The sequence below is a fragment of the Taudactylus pleione genome, unplaced genomic scaffold, assembly GCF_031769625.1.
Source record: "Taudactylus pleione unplaced genomic scaffold, aTauple2 ptg000129l, whole genome shotgun sequence".
NCBI classification, from domain to species: domain Eukaryota; kingdom Metazoa; phylum Chordata; class Amphibia; order Anura; family Myobatrachidae; genus Taudactylus; species Taudactylus pleione.
Genome location: NW_028284531.1, coordinates 4738882 through 4763145, shown reverse-complemented (window position 1 = coordinate 4763145; position 24264 = coordinate 4738882). Strand labels below are relative to the sequence as shown.

The 24264-nt window shown below is 42.8% G+C and overlaps 1 protein-coding gene across 2 annotated transcripts in view; it reads right to left on the bottom strand.

The window, feature by feature from the left end:
- Positions 1-24264, bottom strand: part of SLC24A5 (solute carrier family 24 member 5) — a 90386-nt gene that overhangs the window by 12999 nt on the left and 53123 nt on the right. Inside the window, exons 5-9 of one of the 2 annotated variants that reach the window (XM_088472973.1) lie at positions 23780-23880; positions 22101-22384; positions 14334-14540; positions 5889-5990; positions 5279-5628 (exon numbers count right to left, since the gene is read on the bottom strand). In XM_088472973.1, the coding sequence (XP_088329099.1) occupies positions 5390-5628; positions 5889-5990; positions 14334-14540; positions 22101-22384; positions 23780-23880 (933 nt within the window). In that variant the 3' untranslated portion in view covers positions 5279-5389. Of the gene's footprint in view, positions 1-5278; positions 5629-5888; positions 5991-14333; positions 14541-22100; positions 22385-23779; positions 23881-24264 lie in introns of those variants that run through there. The other variant, XM_088472972.1, reaches the window with a different exon arrangement.

Below are 24264 nucleotides of genomic sequence, written 5' to 3'. Positions count from 1 at the left end.
TAATGGTACTTTGCACGTGGTACACTGTAGCCGGAGGGGAAAATCACTTTCAGACATGATGGCACCACGTATGTGACCTCTCTCACCAATTAAGTATTAAATAGGCGAGAGACCACCCTGCAGCACCGCACCGCAAGGGCTTTAGCAGAAAGAACAGGGACAGTAATAAAGCTGACAGTTTAGAGAAGAAAAGTTACAGGCAGCGCTAGCACAGTCACATACAATGCAGAGAAATAACAATTCCTGCACTAACAGCGCTGATCACTCAACTACACAGACACAGGGCCTGGTAGGACACAGCGCTGCATACACAGACCTGAGCCACAGCGGAGGAGAGGTATGCGGGGGGACCCAGACCACAATGCTTCCGTCCAGCGCTTCCAGCAGCGTTCACCATGCGTTCTGAGAAGATGGCCGCCGAGGAGCAGAGAGGAGGCTGGCCTGGGGGAGGAGCGCTGCCACAGGACCAGTCGGCAGCATGCAGAGAGGGCTGTGTGCAGCGGGGGAGGCGCCGGCTGTGAGACAGGGAAGGCGCGCTCCCCTGGCATGCATTTAACCCCTGGGACGCCGCAGCGCTACCGCTCTGCTGCGGTCCGCTGTCCCAGGGGGTAGTGGAAAGCGCAGGTTGGTCGCCTGGCTCCACGCTGCAGCCAGTCCCCAGGGAGCCCCCTGCCTGGGGACTTAGGACCATGTGACCAGCAGGGACCCACCGCGGGACCCCGCTGCTTACCTTTGTCCCCCTTGGATCCGGCCATGGTCCGGAACATCTGGGGTCACCGCTAGCTGTGACCCCAGATGCTCACCAGCATCCCCGGATCGGTACCGGCGTTCTGGTACCGGCGGGGGTGTAGGGAAGACAGCATGGACGTCAGGACTGACTGTCCATGCTGTACATCCAGATGTGCAGCCACAGCTGCACTGAAGAAAGCTTCAGGGGCTCTTCTAGCCCCCACTCCGACAGGTTCACCCGACGCCGGCCGGGCACCAAACTAAACTGAGGTGCCTTGGCTCGGGGGCGGGGTATAGGAGGGGGACCCTAGTGCATCCTGGGAGGCTGAAAAGCTTAACTCTATGGTGCCCAGCGACTGACGTCACACCTATACCCCAAGGTATCCTGTGGATACCCTATGGACCCTGAAATTGAATTTGGTGTTTAGAAGATACTCTTGTTTTTATGAGGACTCAACGCCACACCTGCGATAAGGTGTAAAGTATCTGCTCAACAGATCCAACACTAGCAGTAAAAATACAGGAAAAATCCACTATATTACAGATATTTATCTATAATTTTAAATATATCATAGACCTCAGATGTAATTAATGGCCACAATCCTCAGATTAAAGTATTCAGCTATTAATATAAAAAAACATTGTCATAACTCAGATGATACAATGTTATGTTCTCAGAGTATCATTTGCTGGATTTGTATCTAGAGGTTCATCCGTTTTATTCAGTTGTTCAAAAGTACGTGTGCAGTGTAAACACATTGTATATTGTGTTAGAGACTGATGTTTGCTTTAATCATTAATGGTTTAATCCTCAGTGATTCAGCTACGTAACAGTTTTTCAGATAATCTCTGTCAAATTAGGTAGGGAGTCATAGTTCCCCATAAATCACCCACATTTCATAACATATACAGAGTATTCCTTATGCAGGGGAGGGATCAATGACAGGTCTGTATTTACTGCAAACAAACTGTCACATAAATCTGCTTAATAGCTAGGTTTGTGGAGACACAACACTTAAAAACACATGGGATATGCCAACATTGCATGTCCCTCAGTCCTGATGCGCGTTTCGCTGTCAGCTTAATCTTAGGAGCAAACTCCAGGCCAAGCAGGATCTCCCCAGGCAGTGATTCCAAGGCCTTCTTAGAGTCCGTGTCAGCCTTCCATGAACGAAGCCAAATGATAAAGCGGGCTATCACCGAATAGCAGATGCCTTGGAAGCTAGGAGACCAGTATCCAAAGCGGTTTCTCCTAAATAGGAGGCTGCATCCCTGATGTGAGATATGTAGGACAGCTGTCCGAGAAGCATCAGAGAGAAATGTGTTCTCTAGAGCATCTGCCCAGCTCTCAATGGCTTTGACCACCCAGGTAGTAGCCATGTCTAGACGAGTAATGACTCCTGTGAGAGAATACACAGATTTGAGGCAAGCTTCAATCTTTCTAGCAGTCGACTCCTTTAAAGGAGGATGCTGTAGGGATAGGTAAAGTAGAGGTTTTAACTAGACGTGTCACATGGGAATCCACCACTGGGGAAACTATCCTATTCCAGCAGCTGATTGCACTAAATGGGCAAAGAGAAACCAGGCATTTTGGCAGCTTGAACTTTGATCAGCTTTCTGAACTCCTAAGCGAGGCATGGAATACAGCAAGGACAGAGTGAGGGAATTCCGCCAAAACTACTCTGTCTCTTAAAGAGTGTCTCTTTTGCCTTAGGAATGGGCTCTGTATCTATTTGAAGAATTGATTTGACTGCTCTCACTAGTGCAGGTATATTCAATTTAGATTGAAGCTCCTCCTGCTGAACAAGACCTGCAAGAGAACAGTATAGGAGCAGCAGCCTGCTTGTTACCCTTGCCTTTGCTAGACATAGGTGCAAGGAGATTATAACACAATATGGAACTGAGCAGTGAGCAACACACAGTATGTGACAGCCTTCACAAATACAAGTAGATGTGAAGTACACAGTGAACCCCCTATACACCAGTATCCCAGGGTTATTGTGAAAGAAAGGAAAAAGGTATAAGCTGACAGTAGAAAAAAAAACAAAAAAAGACAGACAACAGCACTAGCACAAGTCACATACATTGCTGTGTGTAAAATATAACTGCGGTGGGCACAAAATTCAACTACACAGACCGCAGTGGTTGGTAGGAAATCACTCTGTATAACCTGGCTCCAAGGAGAGGTATACAGGGAGACTGGACCCAGTGTTCTCAGAGACCTGTGGCTGCTCTGAAGAAAATGGCCGCCGAGGGTCTCTGAGGGTGAAGGAGCAGCTCAGGGGCGGCAAGACTGGAATGGCGCCCTGAGCTAGGGGACACCGGACAAACCGGTGTCCACATCAGCATCCCCGCTCTATCTCTTGAGACCGCAGATAAGACTGCGCATAGATGCGGAATTCCTGCGAGCGGGAACCCACCTTATCTGTCCCCCGGCTGCAGTCTGGGGTCTTCCCGTGGAGCCATACTAGCCAGGCCCCCCGCTGCCCCACCGTAAGTACCAAGCCTGGGGCTAGAGTTGCAGCGCCACGGATGGGTTATGGAGCAGTAACGCTTAAAAGCAGCCCCACTGTGTAAACTGTGAACCAGCTCCTGCCAAAAAAACTGAATTGTCTCAGGCTGTTGGGGGAGGGGGTGGGGGAAGGACTGGAGCATCCTGGGACAGAAAAGCTTTAACTGTTGGTGTCCAGTTCTCCTAACCACCACCTATACCCCATTGCCTCCCCTGTGGAGCCCTATGGACCCTGAAGAAGAAATAAGAAGTGTTGTAAGCATTGATAGGATTGTTGGGAGGTATAGCTTACCTCATCATATACCTACTTTTCTGACACTATCCAACGTGCTGGGGGAAGTTTGGGGGGGAACATTTGAGCAGTAGGTGAACACTAAATAGATACCATGCGCTCAACACCTAAGCAGTGCAGGGATGAGACCTGGTAGCGCTGAGCACACCTCCAGAGTGACAAAAATGGGGGACATGCCATGCCTCCTTTTCAGTAAGCACAACTAGAAAGGCACAGTTCTCTGAGCAAGAGAGGATCTGATCCAAGCTCAAGAGATTTGTTCTGGGTTCCTGGACTATGGGGCTAATCTAGCAATGCACTGCTAAATCACAGATTCTCGATTATTGGGAATCTGCGCATCCTCAGGACCCATTCTACATGTGCGCAGAATGGGTCCTGCTAACACGCACGCTAGCCCTTGAATGCCTCTACCTGATTGACAGGCAGAGGCATTTAAGGGGCAGTGTAGGGGTGTGTCCGCCCAGTTTTCCAGGAGTGGCCAGCCCAGAGACTGCGTGGACATGCGCAGTCTGCTGGGCTGGCAAGCTGGCCCGCCTGAGTAAGCTGAGGTCACGATGGTAATCCCAGCACTGCGACCTCCATCACAGATATCGTGGTCCTACACAGAAATATTTCACAGTGTATATGGCAACACTATCTGGTTTCTCTGGAACAGGGGAAATGTAGGACGCTTGCACATACACAGCCCAATGCAGCCAATATAGCAGTTCATAAATTATCGGATTGTTCAAATCTGCCAGACGATTCGACATGTACGGCAGACCGATAATTTGTGGTCGGTCGCGCAAATACACTGGCGGATCAGCATAATAATTGTATAAAGGTATGCCCAGCATAAGCTGTAAGCTCTATTATTTTCAATTGCATTTGAGCACTGCAGTTTTATGTACTGCCAAGAAACAAAATAGGTGAATATTAGGTGAACAAAATCTTCATTCAGCTGCCAAACAAGTCTTATGTTTTGGGGGGGGTTTGGAAGAGGTGATAAGCCAATTACAAACCATTCCACCTTCCCCATCCCTTGCATGTCCATGTGTAAGCTTATTTGACATTAGAAATGTGAGACCTGGTACAAATACGTGGCCCATTCAGGGCCCCATTCACACTGGCATGTTGCTGAAGGGGGCCTGCATATCTTTAGAGGCATAATTGCTTGCTCCCCAAGCAAGCCCACCTCCCACCTCTCAGCTTCCCCAGGGCAAACACTAAACTGCAGCCTAATAGAGTACTAAAGCTATGGTTAATATCTATATGGTAAACCCTGGAATAGTCATGAGAGCTACATTCTTTAGTCCTTGCCTCATTTGCCTCCTTCTTGCTGTTCTGAATTTGCAGCTATTGGAGCGTCATGGCAAGCAGTAGAACGCAGCTGTACGGAGTGCTAAACAGTTGCTTCTTATTCTTTACTATGAAAGTGACCACAGACTGATCAAGAAATGCTGGGGAAGTTGAGTACAGGCTGTGGATCACCTCATATACTATTTTGGGATTATACTGGGAATGATTAAGTTATACTGTACTGCCATGGCTAACAGTTTTGAGAATGACACAAGTATTGGTTTTCACAAAGTTTGCTGCTTCAGTGTTAATTGACCTTATTATCAGATGTTACTATGGTATACTGATGTAACATTACAAGCATTTCATAAGTGTCAAAGGCTTTTATTGACAATTACATTAAGTTTATGCAAAGAGTCAATATTTTCAGTGTTCACCCTTCTTTTTCAAGACCTCTGCAATTCGTCCTGGCATGCTGTCAATTAACTTCTGTGCCACATACTGACTGATGGCCTCATTGCCTAATCAATGCTTGGAGTTTGTCAGAATTTGTGGGTTTTTGTTTGTCCACCCGCCTCTTAAAGGATTGACCACAAGTTTTCAATGGGATTAAGGTCTGGGGAGTTTCCTGGCCATGGACTCAAAATTTCGATGTTTTGTTCCCCGAGCCACTTAGTTATCACTTTTGCCTTATGGCAAGGTGCTCCATCATGCTGGAAAAGGCATTGTTCATCACCAAACTGTTCTTGGATGGTTGGGAGAAGTTGCTCTTGGAGAATGTTTTGGTACCATTCTTTATTCATGGCTGTGTTTTTACCTAAGAACCGTCACTCGAATGTAACTATTTAATGTTGCATTATCATTGTTTTATATGGTGAAACAATGGGAAAATTGCAAATACAAAGATGATGAACTGCACTGCAGGAAGGCGAAATTCAGTTCTTATTAATAACAATGTAACATGCCAGTCATAGCAAGAAAGATTACACTAGTCACATCCAGCGAGCCTTTATAGACGCTGTTACATGTAACCGTAGATTATGCTTGTAGATAAAAGTATAACATACTGTTCCTTACCTTCTCTTGCCACAAGCACACTGGCAACAGTGTCTGGTATGCTTGTTCCCGCAGCTAGTAACGTTAGACCCATCACTGTGTCTGGGATGTTCAAGGTTTCACCTGCAATCAATTAATTATTGCGTGACAGTTTTCAGGACGAAAAAGAGAGAAATATTACATTAGCATAAAGGAAGACATTCTTATAACCCCCATCCCCCCCAAACACACACCTCATAAGCCATGTTTGCATTTTTATTTTCTTTATAGAGTCGACAAATCACTAATAAAGCTTATTAAATCACTTAATCAACAAGACTGTTGTAAAGATCTAATTAACTTAAGGGACTCACGGCTTCAACTTAACAATCCACAGCCATCCCAAAAAAGGTCAGAACCTTGAGGTGATGGCAAAGATTCAAGATTGAAATGATATACTGTATGTAGGGCTATTACCACTTATACTATTGTATATGAGCTGGCATATGCTGCACCGGCACTCTATACTTATCCTCTTCTTCCCCACTCGTCCATCCTACATGCCTCATGTCACAATCTCCACTGGCTTTTATGTGATCATGTACAATGTTTTCTCAGTATTTCAATACAAAGTCATGATGATTTACTTATTCAAAGTTTGAAGACTAATTATTACATTAACCATAACTTTATATCCATGTATAAACTAATGTATTGTAATACTATTTACTTTATAATTTAGTGAAGAAATGATGCAAAAATAAAAACTGAAGTTATTATTGTGCTGTAGTTGTACTAGTCTACAAATAGTTTTAAAACACCAGATAAATAATTGTATGGCTTCCTGTAATAGATGGAAATGCCCAAACTTTAATACATTGTGTCAATAATTTCAATATATACAGCAATAAAAATGTAAAGACTTTCAATTAGGAAGTATTAATACATTCTTTTAGGATGTCACTGGACCTTCTTTAGAACTGCACCTTCAACTTAAGTAAAAGAAATCAGCTATTTTGCATGCTCACCATTTAACAGTTGATCGTATCAGCTGGTGGTCATTGCGAAAGTAACGGGAATGCGTTCCATCTCGAATGGGGAGCATGTGCAGTTAGCTAAACAGACATAGCAGCTTTAGTCATCCCGGAAGCAGCTGTGGGCCTGATTCAGAGCCGCTCCTAAGCGGACGCTCGTTCGCTCCGAGCGATGTTTGCCCAACTGCGCATGCGTACAGATCGTTATACGCATGCGCAAACCAGTCAGTGCGGTCGAAATTCATGTACTCGCAAAATAGCGAATGCCTGAAAATTTGAGTGACAGAAAGAGGCGTATGTGGGTGGTAACAGGGGAAGGTGCTTGAAAACGGGGAGTGGAGATCCGAACGCAGGCGTGCTTAAAGGTCAAAACGGGCGTTTTATGGGTGTGCATAATTAAAACAGCAGCGTCATTGACCACGTCACTGGGTTATTTTATAACCAGAACTCACAAGATTGTGGTAGGAAAAACCAACCCCAAGAATAGCGAGCAGTTCATACGCTGGTCGATGTACTCGATTAATCTAATAAATAGCGGACATGACGTAGGATGCGAGCGGCCAGGGGGCGTAGTTTTCCAGAAAACGACCGCAAGTTTTGTTCGCTCGTTCGGACCTAGAGGCGTGAATAGACCGCAAAGAGCGAACGTTTCATTTGAATAGCCACCCCTATTTTCTGGACGAGCGAGCGCTAATTGCGTCCGGCTCTGAATCAGGCCCTGTGTGCGATCCAGCAGGTGGTACGCACAACCACGATCACTGAAGCAGCCACACTTCCGGCGGAAGCGGCGTGCATTCTAACAGATGGAACGCACAGCCGAGAGTATCAAGATCTTTAAAAAAGGTATGTACCTTGTAGTTTAACTTCCTAGAAGCGAGCAATGGAATATACCATCAAGGAGCCACACTCTCTAGGCAAACAATTCAATTTAAGAATAGAATAATATACACAGATCCCGAACCACACCCTTAATTGAGGGGAGGGGCAGAACCATCTAAACACCCCTATATATATATATATATATATATATATATATATACACACACACACTGAGTATTGATGTACACAGATATACCTTGATAAAGGATGTTAAGCCGAAACGCGTTGGTGATCTGTGGGAGCTGCCAGCATTTGTAACCTGAAAGGAACCTGTCATTCTGCAGGGAAGGTGAATTGCTTTGGGGTAGCATTATCACCCCTAATGCCTATCACTGTGCCTTTCTGAAAAGGTTTTTTTCTGGTACGCTACCATCTTGTTTTTATTTGTGACAATTGTATGTGATGTGCATTTTGCTGAAAGAAAAATAAATGTGACAGTATTCACGATGGGAGATCCCTTACTGTGATTCTTTGAGGTGCTGTCTGACACTGAAGGGGTGCATTTGGAGTGTGATGATACAAAATAATATCCATATACAGTATATCCTGAAGGAAAATTCTAAAGAGACTGTTTTCATCGGAGGAAGTCTGGAATTTTGTTGAGAAGATTTTTCGGGTTTTTGGAGTGACTATTATATATGCCTCAGAGGAGGAGCGCTCAGTTTGTTTTATATATCTATTTGTGCATTATTGTGTGATGTGTGTAGGTCACAAAAATCTTGTTGAGCTGCACCTTATTATATTTGGATCGCAGGTGTAATACATTTTTTTTTTGTTCAATTCAATAGACTGTTCTTATGAGTGTAATGTCCTAAACCATTCATTGTGCGCAAAGTATTTAGAGCCTTTATAACCCAGTCACCATTGAGATTTTTAGACTCCTGTGCTGAGCCTATTCGGCTGGTCACATTCCAACAACATCAGTCACTTATTTATGAACTGTCCACACAAATCATAACTTTTTCTAATCAAAAAGACTTTGATTTTTAGAAATCATCATTAGTTAGTGAATGCCTCCAACACAACAAACAAAAATCTACCCAAAATGGACAAATTGTTTTCATTAAGATGGAAAGAAATTGAATTAATAATTACGCTGCTTGCCGTTTGTGGGTTTTTTATATTAATCTACCGTTCCCAGAGTTCTATGCCCGATAAAATCTGCACTTAAAAATTAGGCATTTGTTTTCTAGCTTTCAGGATCTTGAATGAAATGTATAAAATATGTAGGACTAATATGGGTATCCTAGCAAGACATATCATTTTACAAACTAGACAATGAAATGTGTGTGTACTCCAGAGTCTATAGAAGCCGAGATGGAGAAGATTAGTGAATTTTATCCTTCCCTACTCCTGCAGAGGTTAATGATTTCAGTAGTGCAAAGTGGTGGGGAATAACTAGTAGAGGATATAATTTGAAGAGGAACATCTTCTTTCAATTGAGGGGTTCCATCAGTTTCTGGGACATCTGGGCATTTGAACACCTCACCTCTTCTCTATAATGCAGGGTGTTCTTGTTTGGCGATTGCCAACATAATAATTACTAAGGAGTCACATCATTTGAAATATGTGACTGCCCTTTGTTAAATCAGGGTACCCCTGGGTTTGTTGTTGAGACCAAAATGGGGAAGATCGGGTGTCCTCCATCTCCACTCCTGGACTTAATACTTCTGTAATGGACACAAGAAAATAAATTTCCATGTGGTCACATTGAAAGGTGACCCTTATTCAAACAACAGTGCTCCTGAGATTTAGTGCTCTCCCCCGATCTCCTGGTTCATCAGATATAATGCAGTAGCTAAGAGATCGCTCACCTGTGCGCTCTTTCCCCCCACCCACCACCTATGGGAAATATCTGTATTACCTATACTCCATGATTAAGAACACACTAACTTCTGTCCAAACTGCATCTGGATTAATAATAATGGAGCCTTGCATATAGAAATCATTTAATTCTATAAAGATAGACCTGGGAAGAACAAATAATGCCACTATTAATAATGCACCATGTTTACTTCACTACTTTATAACAAAATTGCTGTAATGAAAGGGGTGTGCTTCTATAACAGGATACATAGGATTACTGAAAACTATGGGGACTTTAAAAGACCAAATGCAGTTTTGTCCAAATTGATTCATCTGTTGTAACTACTTTATGTAGCAGCTTTTTTTGCTAGTACAACTGCTCAGTATCCTGGTGAAGAGTCAGCAATAAAGTATGTGATTACTATCACTTTAATGCTAGATTCTGACACTGTACATACACAGAAAATGTTTTGTGATAGATGAAACAGTTGTAGCATCAAACATAACTGAGAAATGGGAAGATCTGTCTCGGTCTGTGTCCTCCCCATAGGGTTAGAACAGCTAGGGCCAAGCTCACAGTAGCTAAGATTGGGGTCTCCGATATCCCCTGCATTAAGCATTTGTTAAATTGCCCCAATCCTCAAAACTGATTAAACCATGTTGAAACCGTCATGAATGGATATAGGCCTCATAAATAGAACCTGAGATGTATTTATACACAGGGGTAGTGGTAGTAAAGTCACAGCAACTGAAATGTCTTCACTTTACATAAGTTTCCAGTAAAGATACCACCCTAAAGATATGGGATGATTGTCAGCTATCTAATTGTATGGGACTTTAATTTTACTTTTGAAACCGCTGTATTGTTAGGACAGGTTAATATTTTAACACCATGGTTCATATTTGAAAATGCAAATTTTGATGTTAAGTGGTCTTTTATGTCCAGATATATGGGACTGAACTGAGGACATTGGAAGCGCTGCTTTACTCCACATAGGTTGTCTTCGGTTTGGCTACAATGCTTATGTGCATTGAATAGGATCAGTTAGTGTTCCTTTCACTATAAATTGAAGGAGATGGGCTTCTTAAACGAATAGGATGTTAAGGAGAAGGGGCAAACCCATAAGACAAAAATGAAGCAGCGCTAGGAAGTATCTAAACCAAGGGGAGATTTATTTTTTAAGTATTGAACGGACAAGTAAAGTAAATCTAATACAATGTTGATCAAGCCTAAACCAGCCATGGATCATCAATTAGACAATGTATAGTTGGGAGTTTACATTGCATATACACACTAACATCTGGCATTAAGACATGTAAAAAAGATGCACCCTGTAAATGTGTGTTATTACAATAGATATATTTGACATAATATTGCACTATTTTAAATACTGCTTTCCCAGTAGGTGTAAAAATACATGTCAGCCACATACATTAAGGTACAGTGGCACTAAGGGCTGGAGTAAAAATTAAAACCAGTAATATATGTAATAAAGATGGAGTGTAGATATTATAGAAGAAAGAAAGATTTTAGAAAAATATTTACCAAATTCAAAATTTCTTTTTTAGGAAGTGGTACAAGCTTCAATTAAATCAATAGAATACTATAATAAAAAAGGAATAGGTCAGTCATACATAGGAATACTAAGAACAACTGGAAACCAGAACTGAAAAGAGTTGGAAAAAAAAAACAGGGTTCCAATTGTAGGCCAATATACAGTAAGTAATACAATGATGTACCAAGTCTTAATATAGAGATACTAAAAGGTCAGATTGGCAATCCACAAGGAAAGAAGGAAACAGGTGGGGGGTGGTAAGGGACCCAGATGGGAAGAATCGCAGAGTGACATGCAAAAACTAGTCCATGGATCCCACATTTTATAAAAGGATTGCCATGTATTGTGAATAATGCCCAACATAAATTCCATTTGGTAAACATGCCAGATTCTGGGAAGGCTGTCTTGCAGCAAGGGGCCACATTCATGATGATGTTTTTTGTTTTTATAAACAGTATCTATGCTATATTAATCAGAGGGTGAAAAACTGGAGTTTCCACTTTGCCCAGTTACTGATGGCAATCATATATGCCAGCCTTTACCATTCAACAAGTGTAGAGACGGTACTACCACCACAATAACTGCTCTATTTTTGCAATCTCAGGATAACAACTTCAGATAAAAAAAAAAATCCTTCTTTATTCGTTGATCAACATATTTGTTTTAATTAAATGTTCATTGCATTGTTTCATTTGCTTAAATGTTGTGTTTTTTTGTTTTTTTTTAAATTTGGACTTTAATTTCTACTGTGCACGCTCTGATCTGGTACACCTGGCAAGAGAAGAGCTAAATTATTCATCAATAGTATCGCTGCACACACACACACACACATATATATATATATATATATATATATATATATATATATATATATATATATATATATATATATATATATATATATATATATATATATACACAGGTTGAGTCTCCCATATCCAAAATGCTTGGGACCAGGGGTATTTTGGATATCGGAATATTCCGTATTTTGGAATAATTGCATACCATATTGAAATGTCTTAGGAAAGGGGCCCAAATCTAAACACAGAATACATTTATGATTTATATATACCTTATACGCACATCCTGCAGGTAATTTTATGCAATATTTTCAATAATTTTGTGCCTTAAACAAAGTTTGTGTACATTAAAACATCAAAAATCAAAGTTTTCACAATCTCAGTCATGACAAAAATATTCCGTATTTCGGAATATTTGGATATGGGAGACTCAACCTGTGTGTGTGTGTGTGTGTGTGTGTGTGTATGTATATTATATATATATATATACACATATACATGTATATACATACATATACACACATACATATACTTTTTATCTACAATACAAAGACCCTACAGATCTCATAAGTGGCCCTTGAAAATTAGAAACATCACAATAAAATTCAAGAATAGTGGGAATGTCACATTCATCTTTAATTAATTTCAATGCCAGTTGATTAGGTTGTTTTATAACATCAGAACTGGTGGTGCCCGTGTGATTATTTTCTATGACAGGAATATAATCATCATATTCTAGCCCTAGGGTGACTATTTGAACTTCTGAGTCATGTGACAGCCCTCTCTTGATCATGCACTTTGTAATGTAAGGGCTTGTGACTAATCCCTGGCCAAGAATGTAAGACAGGATATTGCAGTGTTAATTTTAATAGCTGTCTACATTAGATGAGGGCTTATCTCCTATATCCCCCCCAATTCACCTCACCTGGAGAACTCCTCCATCCAAAAAAGCAAAAACAAACAAAAAACAAAACAAAACACACCCACAAAAACAAACATCAGTTGTTGCACGAACAATAAAACGATAAAACAGAAGTCTGAATTTAAAGACTCCCATGTTTTATATTCCTCCCCTGAAACATTAATATGCCATGTGTGTCTTACCAGGGCACTCAAACAGACTGCAGTATCCTCTGATGTATGTCTGCTGTGATCATACTCTTAAATAAGAATCACTATTCTGACAGAAAAGAATATATTCTGCCGTTTCTCTGTTAGTGTTCCTTTGGGAAGTAGAGGTCATATTTTTTTATCACCTGTACATATATGCTGAATTTCCAAAGAACCCTTAGTCATATTGTACACACAGGAATAACAAATAATGTAACATTCTGTCAAGCTGGTCCCGTTACAATATTGATGCATCTAAATAGTAATGGAGTGAATCCAAATGTCTTACCATTTGCTGCACACACTCATGAGTGAATTCTAAATGCATAATAAATACACTAGTACAGTGGTTCTCAAACTCGGTCCTCAGGACCCCACCCAGGCCACATTTTCCAGGTCACTGGCAGATGCACAGGTGTATTCATTACTCACTGACAGTTTAAAAGATCCACAGGTGGAGCCAATTATTTCACTTGCAATTCTGTGAGGAGACCTGGAAAATGTTCACTAGTATGTTAGCTTCTATGCTGGGCGGGTCAATTCTCAGATAAAATTAGATGATCCATAGCTAAAATAGCTTGTTCGCTCAATAAAAAGAAATAAACAAAATATGAAAACACAAGTATGTCATGCAATTTCAAAACTAAAATGGTTTCCTGATGAATAACAAATAGAACTTGGTCCGTGGGACTACAGATCTCAGCATGTACTCACAAGCATTAAAACAAAAACATTCAATTGGTATTCTTCTAACATACACTTAAACTGTATTAATAGCAACAATGAGAGGAGGGAGATAGTGGAGAAGGGAATGGTAATGGCGCAATCCACTTGCAGATATTAATGGACGAGTGAACTATAACGACAGTTATCGTTCAGTCGTCCATTAATCGTGCATGAATCGGGCACTAAAATGTTGGAAACGACCAGCGATGCGCGCTCCCACTGGTCGTTTCCGACATCAATCATCACCTGAACATGCTGGTCAATCTGCCAATAACGACAGACTGACCATTTTCAGGGATGAGGGAGGGTGCCTACAATGAATGACATATCGTTCAGTGGAGGCACCGCAGGTGAGGAGGAACGACTGTACGATTACAATGTTATAATCGTACTGTCGTTCCACTATCTGCTAGTGGATGTGCCCCTTAAGGCAGAGAATCAGGTCCATCAGAAAATGCGGTTACAGGAGCAAGTAGTAATTACTGTATGTGTGGATTCCCGATTCATTTCTTACGTCTCCTATTTACAGCTCTCATAGTGGTAGTGACACGGAGAATGTGAAATGAATTCACTTACCTACTATTATCACCATCCAAACAAGAACATAGGTAACTGCAGAAATCCAAACAGCTGACATCAGAAAGGTCAACATGTACCACTTCTTCCAAAACTGTCTTCGGCAGTCAGGTACGGTCAAGAAGAGCAGAGTAATGATTGGCAGAGACAGAACCCACAGAATTCGTTTCAAATCATTATCAGGCATTGTGAAAACACTTGGTGGATCTGATAGAAAAAAAACAAAAAACATAAGAATTACATAGAACTAGATGAAGAAAATATTTGAAGACATAAGCCACATTTGTCAAAACATGAATGGTAGACTTACCTTGTGATAACTCTTTCTTCTAGGTCCATAGGGTCCACAGGGATACCTTGGGGGGCGGGGGGTAATGTGGTTGGAGAGATCCAGGCACCATACAGTTAAAGCTTTCAGCTCCCAGGATGCACTGGATCCTCCTCCATATATACCCCATCCCTAGCCACAGGCCTTTAGTTGCGAAACCAAGCCTAAGGCAGGAGAAGGAAAGAGGAGAAGGAAGAACAATCATACACCAGAAACACTCACACAAGATGAGGGAATCCATGCCGAAAGAAAAATAACCCATTGAAGCCAGTTGAGTCAGTGAGGGTGCCCTGTGGACCTCGAAGAAAAAGACTTATCAAGTTAAGTCTACCATAACTCTATTTCTTCTTCAGGGTCCATAGGGATCCACAGGGATACCATGGGGATGTCCTAAAGCAGTTCCCCTAGGGTTTGGGACGCTCCTGAGCAGCAAGGAGAACTCGTTGCTCAAAGAAAGCATCCTGAGAGGCAAAAGTATCAAAGGCATAAAACCTCAGAAAGGTGTGGACAGAAGACCAGGTGGCTGCCTTGCACAATGGTTCAGCAGAGGCACCATGATTAAATGCCCACGATGGCCCTACAGATCGAGTAGAATGTGCTATCACCGTGTTTGGGACAGGGAGATCAGCCTGTGTGTACACCTGGGAGATAGTCATATGTAACAATTGAGCCAGGGTCTGCTTGTTAGCTGGTCATCCTCTTTTGTGAAAACCATATTATACAAAAAGAGCATCTGATTTTCTAATAGAGTTTGTACACTCCACATAGATACGGAGAGCGCAAACTACATCCAGGGAGGCTTCACCTTCAGAAAGGTCTGGATCCTGAAAAGCTGGAACAACAATTTCTAAATTCTTCACATTAAAACGGGACACTACCTTAGGAAGGTAACCCTCCCTTGTATGAAGAACAGCTCTATCCTGGTGAAAAATAAAAAATGGGGGAGCGACAAGAAAGTGCTGCCAAATCAGAGACTCTGCGTGCAGAAGAGATAGCGAGGAGAAAAAAAATGTCTTCGCTGTCTACCATTTCAAGTCTACAGAATCCAGAGGTTCAAATGGGGAAACCTGTAGCCCCTTAAGAACCAAAGAGACCGATCCCACGGTGCAACCATTGGGACAAAAAGAAGCTGAATTCGCAGAACTCTGAAAAAAAAAAATTCTGATATCTGGCAAAGAAGCAATCTTTCTTTGGAACCAGACTGAGAGTGCAGAAACCTGTACTCTCAATGTACAGTAACCAGGTGGAGACAAAGGTCTAATCCAACCTGGAGAAAAGCCAGAACCCAGGAAACCCTACACTTTAGGGTCATACTTCCTACAGGAACACCACTAATCAAAAGGAATTCCAAACTCTGTAATAGATGCGAGCAGAGGAAGGCTTTCATGCCCTAAGCATTGTATGAATCACAGAGCTGGAAAAACCCTTGGCTCTTTAGATGGAAGATTCAAGAGCCACGCTGTCAACACCAGACGAGGTAAGTTCACATGTCGGCAGGGACCCTGCATTAGCAGATCCTGCTGCAAAGGTAGAAGATACGGACTGTCTATGGACAGATTCTGTATGTCGGTGAACCAATGATGTCTGGGCCAAGCCGGAGCCACCAGTATTACTGTACCGCCTTCCTGCTTGAATTTCCTGAGAACTCTTGGGTTGAGGGAAATTGGGGGAAAGAGATAAGCCAGCTTAAGTCCCATCTTACTGCCAGTGCATCCACGAATGCTGCCGATGGGTCTCTAGACCCATACCTTGTGGTTGTGACGCCATGAGCTCTACTTCTGGTAGACCGTTCTTGTTTGCCAGGAGCTGAAACACTCCCAGATGGAGAAACCACTCTCCGCCATGTATATCCTGACGACTTAGGAAGTCTGCTTCCCAATTGAGAACTCCTGGTATGAATATTGTTGAGATGGCAAGAAGATGACGTTCTGCCCAAATCAGAATTCTTGTCACTTCCTTCATTGCTGCAAGATTTCACGTGCCTCCTTGATGATTGAGATAGGCTACTGTAGCCACGTTGCCAGACTGGATCTGGATCGGCCGGCCCTGGAGCAGGCCCTGTGCCATAATCAGTGCTCTGTATACTGCTTGCAGTTCCAGAATGTTTATTGGCAGATGACTTATCTGATTTGTCCATCTTCCCTGAAAGGCGTGATGATCTGTCACTGTCCCCCATTCGCGAAGGCTGGCGTACATGGTGAGAAACACCCAATTTGGAATCCAGAATGGACGCCCTTTTTCAGATGGTCCTTTTTCAGCCACCACAAGAAAGAGAGGCGAACCTCCGGAGTGAGATGGATCCTCTGAGACCTTATTAGAGGATACTGTCCGTTCCACCTTGAGAGCATTAATCTTTGCAGAGGCCTGGAATGGAACAGAGCATACCCCCACATTGTCGAAGGTGGATACCACTGATCCCAGGACCTGCATTGCTGATAGAATGCATACCCTTTGCTTGCGTAATAGCTTGCGTATCCGCAATGACCCTGTCCTCTGGCAGAAACTCTTTGTGCCTGAGAATCCACAAATGCTCCCAGATGTACCATCTGCTGTGTTGGAAGAGGAGATTATTTTTTTCCAATTGATGATCCAGGAGTGCCTTTGTAGACAGACTATTGTCAATTGAAGATGGTGTTGCAAAACAACTGGAGTCTGTGCCAATATAAGAAGGTTGTCCAGATATGGAAGTATTCCGATACCCTGACACCTTAGGTAAGCCATCATGACATAATTTTGGCAAGGGGCCGTCGACAGACCAAAAGGCAGTGCCTGAAATTGCAGGACAGCAAACCGTAGAAATCTTTGGTGTGATGACGTAATGGGAACATGTAGATACGCATCCTGAATGTCCAAGGAAGCCATAAAATCCCCAGGTTCGATTGCCAAAATAATTGACCAGAGAGTTTCTATATGAAACTTGGGAATATGGATAAACCTGTTGAGGGTTTTGAGGTTCAGGATAGGGTGAAAAGCCCCATTTGGTTTCTAATCCAAAAACAGATTGGAATAATAACCCCTTCCCTGTTGTGACACAGGAACCAGGATTGCTTGCAGTAGAGATTGAATAGCCTCCTTAAGGGCCAAGGCCTTGACCGCATATGATGGGGGAATCTGTGCAAAAACCCTTCTGGGGAGGATGCCTCCTGAAAGTGAGGGCACACACGAGAGACCACTTCTCGGACCCAGGCATCTGTTGTTTGACGCCAAATTGAAGAAGTTCGTCTCCCACCCTGGGATCCCCCAGGAGGAGGCCCGCCCTGTCAGGCCAAAGGTTTGTCGCCCTGTTTAGAAATTTTCAACGTTTAGTCAGCCCCTACCTCCTAGTTTGTCGCCACCCCAGAAGGATGGAGAGAAAACACAGTGATAGCTATAATTGATAGTCAGCAATAAAAGGACAGTATCAATACAGCAGCTAGCAAATAGTCACATACAATGTACATGTAAATAATCGCAATATACTCTAAATCATCTACTCAAAAATGAGGCATAGTAGGATATAGAGCACTGTATACCTTAAAACACGTGAGAGGTATACATGGAGACCGACTCAAACCCTCCTGAGACAAACAGTAGCACACTGATAGCGGGCTGTGAGCATCTCATATACACGTGGAGGGTAGGCGGAGCAACCCAGATGCACAAAATCTTATTGAAGGACTGCGTCCTCCTGGTGAGGAGCGCCTACCTCCCCTAAGCTGCATCAACCAGCCGGGTACGCTGGCCTCATGACAGCAGATGAGTGTGCGGCCAATCCCGGCGTCGGACAATAAGGCCTTGATGGTCTAGTGAGGACGCTGACAATCCCGGGTCCTGACTGCAGCAGCTTCTGGTGCGTCTGACACCAGAAGCAAGGACTGCCACACGAGATTCCCCGTAAGCAAGGAATCGCCTTACCAGTCATCTCCGTGTGTCCAGTTGCAGTCCAGGTCCCAGCGTCGCTGCTAGCAAGCTAATCAGAGACCCGCCGAAATCACCAGCACAATTACGGATATTTTGCCCAGCGGAGGTAGATGGAGTCGCATTATCTGCGTCTTAATACAGACGCCGAGTACTGCCGACTCGACCATAAGAAATAAAATAAAACAAAATAAAAGCTAAGGATTGCATGAGCAGTCCCGTTACAAAAAGGTGCATCTTGATCCTGCTGCACCAAACGAACAACTGAAGGCCTGTGGCTAGGGGTGGTGTATACATGAAGGAGGACCCAGTGCATCCTGGGACCCTGAAGAAGAAACACAGCATACAAGCATCTTAGGTGCAGAAAGAACACGCAACTGATTCACCAACACTCAGATGATTACAGAGACTGGCCCTGGTGTACAGAGGACAGCGCTGAGCATAGAACGTCCCAGAGAAGGTATATTATAGCTGTGTATTCTAGCATTTTATATACAAATATAACAGCTTACTTTGGTCAGAGTACATGGTTAGTGTTACTATTCAGTACATGTTTTACAGTTTTGCCTGCTGATTCAAATAAATATATCCATCCATTTCCGGACAGCTCCATTTAATAGGACATTATGCTGAAAACATGCAGAATGCAGTCATGGTTCTGACTGGAAATTTCAGTTCTCTCTTATTTAAATTATCAGACAATAACACTTTAAAAAACTATTTCTATTCAGTTTGGATAAAATTAAAACTGTCCGACATTCAGGTTAATGTTACAGACTTTAGAACTCTGAAACCACTTGTAATAGGTTAGTCCATTAGCAATTCTGATTTCAAATCAAAAAGTCAGGATGCCAAGGTTGCTGGCAGCATTGTACAAAATAAGGAATTTAGGAGTTCTGTGGATTTTGGAAAACGCTGCTCTGCTGGAATTGGATCATTATCAGCCTGTGACTCTTCACTGTTGTATACTACAATGGCATCCTCACTGCAGCTCAGCAGAAAGAGGCTACCAACAGGGTAACACGCAGCTGTGCATTAGTCTCCAGAAAACATTCCCTACCTGCTGTACGACAAATATGTTGAATAAGTTCTGTGTAATGCAGAGTAAAGGAACATACAAGATGAGGACAATATTCACAAGTAGTATAGGAATATGCAGATCACCTGGAAAAAAATGGGCAGTGCCGATATAATAAAATGACAGAGGGCCCTATATGGAGTCAGACACAAAGCGGTCACAAGTCAGCAGCAGACAGATTGACTATTATGTTAAAGCAGGTATCCAGCATTCTATGCAAGTATCTGTGCGACTTCAGGCGTATGCATTGCACCGCCCACTGTTTTTTTGGCCACAGAAGTCATCATTGGTATCGGCACTGCAAAGGTCTGCCTGAAACCGGTGTCCCATCTCAGTCTGCATGCCTAAAAACATCAAGGAAGTCAGGCTACACACCCATGACAGTGAATGAGATGCATCTGTTCCATGCGTCCGCACAGTAGCCACCCAATTGCCTCCCATTTCATGGAAGGCCAAATCCAAGATCTGACTCTTATGAAGCGTTCTTAATGGTGAGGCGCTCCATGTCACGCATAGATGTTTGCCATTTTCAACACATGCACAGTCTGTGGAAAATTGTGAGAAGTGGGCCTGATTCTGCATGGACCGTAATTGCAAGGCTGCACGGAGGCACATACTGTAGTGTGTAGTGCACGCAGGCAGCTTTGCAATTGCGATCCTTGCAGATATGGTAATGCAGCAAGAGCCATCACGCCTCCTGTGCATTACTTATCTGAGCTGCGTTGTCTAACGCAGCATCAGATAATCTGAGTACCATCGGCCGGCTGCGGTGACCCATGGGGTCCCACAGTCGTCCCCCGCAGTTTAGAGGAAGAGGTCAGGAAATCTCAGTCAGCCAATGGAGATCCTGGCTTCTTCCCTCTCGCGCAACGGTGGCGACACGTCACCATTTCAGGAAATGGAGGGCATCGCCGCCCCCTCCCCGCCCACAAACGGCAGCAGACTGTCAACCACTGCGCAAATTCCCAAACATCGGGAATCTGCACTAGCGTGCACTGCTGAATCAGGCCCTGTGTCCGCTTTTGCTTCTCACTTGAAATCAGGTCCAGAATACTAACATCAAATAACTGACCATTTTATTAAGGTTCTGAAATGAGAGTATATCTATCTATATATATATATATTTTTATTTATTTAGGAGCTGGGTTTGTTGGGGACCCGGAGTGGTAACAGGAGCAGACACCTGAACAAATTTAAACTGAAAAGTGTTTTCTTTAATGGTGAACTTGTAGACATGTACACAGATAATATAAAGTCCAGAATATATATAGGGAAGTGATGACTAGAAACTGTAGTGAAGTATAAATGGGTAATGTCCAGGTAGTGGCAGAACTAATAAGTCTTTGTAATCCAAATGGTCACTGCAAGGCTGCAGACAGGAAATCAGGTTACAAATTGATACAGGTGAGATGAAATCCAGAGAGGTTATGGAGTAATTTGAATAGCAGTAGATGCTGGGTTAACTGGAGAGTTGTACTGAGATGGGTTAATGTAGAAACTGTATTAGCTGCAATATGAGCCAACAGAGAACTAGGTAAGCGGAGGCAGTGTAGGTACAGGGTTAACTGCACACTCAGGTCTTTTGGCAGGGAAAGGGTTGATAGAAGGTGCAGAATGGTTCCAGCAGGAGGCTGGGAGCAAGCAGAGTGGTGAAGGCAGCTAGGAAGCTGGGATCCAGCAAGAGCACAGGTGAGCACTGGAACAAGCAGGTCTCAGGAGCACAGGAACTCTCTCACAGCATGCGCTGTGAAACACATTGCACTGGCAACTATGGGAAGCTCTGAACTCCCTTAAGTACTCAGTGCAAGATCTTGAAAGGTCAGAGAGAGCATGTGAGACGCCAGGATGGGAGCAACTAAGTCACATGACTAGAAGCAAGATGGCGGCGCCCATACCAGAGCAGAATGAAACTACCACCAGAGACTTACCCCAGCCAGAATGACACAGTGCCCGCGGAACACTTCGCACAGCCAACAACTGCCGCCAGACACCAGCCCCTCTGCTGGAAGGACCACGCCACAGCACCCTGACAGGTAATACCAATCGTCCCGTATGCCGGAAAACCCTGGTCATAATTATATATAATAGTTCTTTACTATTGCAAAATTAATGAATCCCAGGACTTCGCTCTAGCACAATTTAAACAATTATTAATTTTTTAAGAGTCCGTTGTGTTTTTTTTATTGTGTCCTTGCTTTTTTTTTTTTTTTTTCCTGTAATTGGGCCCATAAATACATCAGCCTTCACCTACACACCACATAAATGATCATGGAATGACAAGGTTCAGGAAAGTCTGATCACTGGGAACACTACTCTAGTGAGTGCTACAACTAGAGAGGTGGCTGTACAACGTGAAAATGCTTGTATTGGAAATGTCTAACTGTTAAATGTTACAATTGTTTGGACCCTATCACTGCAATCTTTAAGCAGATAAAATACTTATTCTTTAAGAGCCATTACAGACCTTCACAAATTTCATTTAGCCCATGCAAGCTCATTGATAGCTGAGAATAGTCAGAGTCTTCCTGAAATATGCCACTATCTGATCGGGAGTGTTGGCGAACAGCTCGCATGCTCTCTTCCTTCCATCCAAGCAAAAGCTGCTGTTCCGTGTTTTCTTCCAACACATCGGCAAGACACGTACAGCAAGGGCTTAGTTTCCTCACCATGTACTGGTTAATTTTTATGTCAAAGCACAACATTGCAATGTAGAGCCCATATATCAAAATCAAGGAAGCAGATTCATACCTGCAGCAGAGGAAAAAATAAAATAAAATTTGTATACTGTAAATAACATACAGTAACATTTCAGTCTAGGAGGAATCTGGGCATTAATGAATACAGGTTCTATGGTGCCGTCAGACAGCTAGAATATTTCCCAGTGGGGATATGACCAGAGTTGCCATCAGAAGGGTACTGGTGGTAAACCTGTATCGGGTGCGGGCAGACAGGAGGGGCCCAATGGCTTCAGTGATCCCAATCAAAACACTGCTTTGAATTTTGTGGATAAGAAGTAGTTCACTGGTGCCTGCAGCAGGGTACAGATTTTGATGTAGGTACCCACCCTGGGGACCCCTCTCTCAGGCAGGTCACCCAAACAAAAATGCACTATACAGTATGTGTACCCAGCGACAGAACGATGCAATGTAACAATATATCGCACGCGCCATAGACACTACACAATCCGGTGTACGATGGTGCGATATATATAATTACGTGCTGCATGTAGTAGCATGGTGTCGTTAATTGCATCGTCCAATCTGCTGTGCAGCAGAGCAGATGGAACGATGCGATGAACGCCTGGCATGCACAATTGGACGTGCACACATTTTTAGATCTGTAATATACATTGTTCCAATCCCCGTCGGAACGATATATCATATGATATATCTTATAGTGTGTTTGCGGGTTAAGTGTTTCATGAGCCTCTGCACAATTTTTCGTTACAAAACCATTAGAGCCTTTTCTCACTTTTAAAAACACTTTATTCCTTTTTAAATGTTATAGTTTTATTTTAACCTTTAACAGGTTATAATATATACTTTTTTTAAACAATTTTTCCATCTACTCTTCCAGCGGTTTATTTAATTTAAAATGTGGGAGGTCTGAGGGGAAGAGAGGAGATCTTGGGGATATATGGAGAGGTCTGAAGGGAGTGATCTTCAAAGCATGCACCTGCTCTGCATACCAAGGCTCAATGCCACACACCTGAGTCCGCCAGACCTTTGGGGAGGGCTGCCTTTTCCATTTGTATTAGGCCCCACAATTTCTGATGGCAATCCTGGAGATGACCGTTCAGTCCAACCACCAAATAAGCAAATATGAACACTTTGGGCACCATACATGGCCAAATCAGCCACATATATATGTTCATTCAGTCTAAAAGACCACACTGTACCACCAGTAGCCTTAAAATGGGTTTAAGTAGACTTTGCTGTTGCTTTAGGAACTCTTCACTAGTTTTTGAATCATACAAAGATATTCCTCTAAACAGAAACACCTTTGTACATGAAGTGGTATTTCAGTATGTATTGGTCCTTTTAATATATACCAGGGTCTCAAAATTTCACAGGAAGGTTGCTGAACAAGACATAAATAATTATATTCTAGTAAAGAACAGAAAGAAAAAAAAAAGTTACTCACCAGTAAATTTTATTGTCAAATGTTATGGCAATTACTGCTGCTACACTGACTGTATAAGCAACACAATCACGAAACAAAGGCCAACAAGACAGCCTCGATACCTATACAGAAAAAAAAAAAAAAGAGAGACAAAATAAAACAAAGACAAAAATCAAGGAAAAAAAAATAATCCATAGTTTGTATAGACAAAGATGCAGCACCTCATAAAACTGAGAGCCAGACTTCATCTCCCAGGTAATTAATTTCTGGAACTATGACAGGAGTGGAGTGTGCAATAAGTTTCCGTATGTGCATAAGTAGAATAGACACAATCTGTCTCGTTGTGAACTGCAATCTCTGACTAAAGTTCTTGCGAAATTTCAGGGCATAGATCCGTATACAAGCAGCACTGCACACCGAAGAGCTCAGCTTATTCACTTCCTCCACAAACTTGTTATGAGGCTCAACAGAGGCCACTGGAGAGTTTTGACCGACTGCGAGCTGCT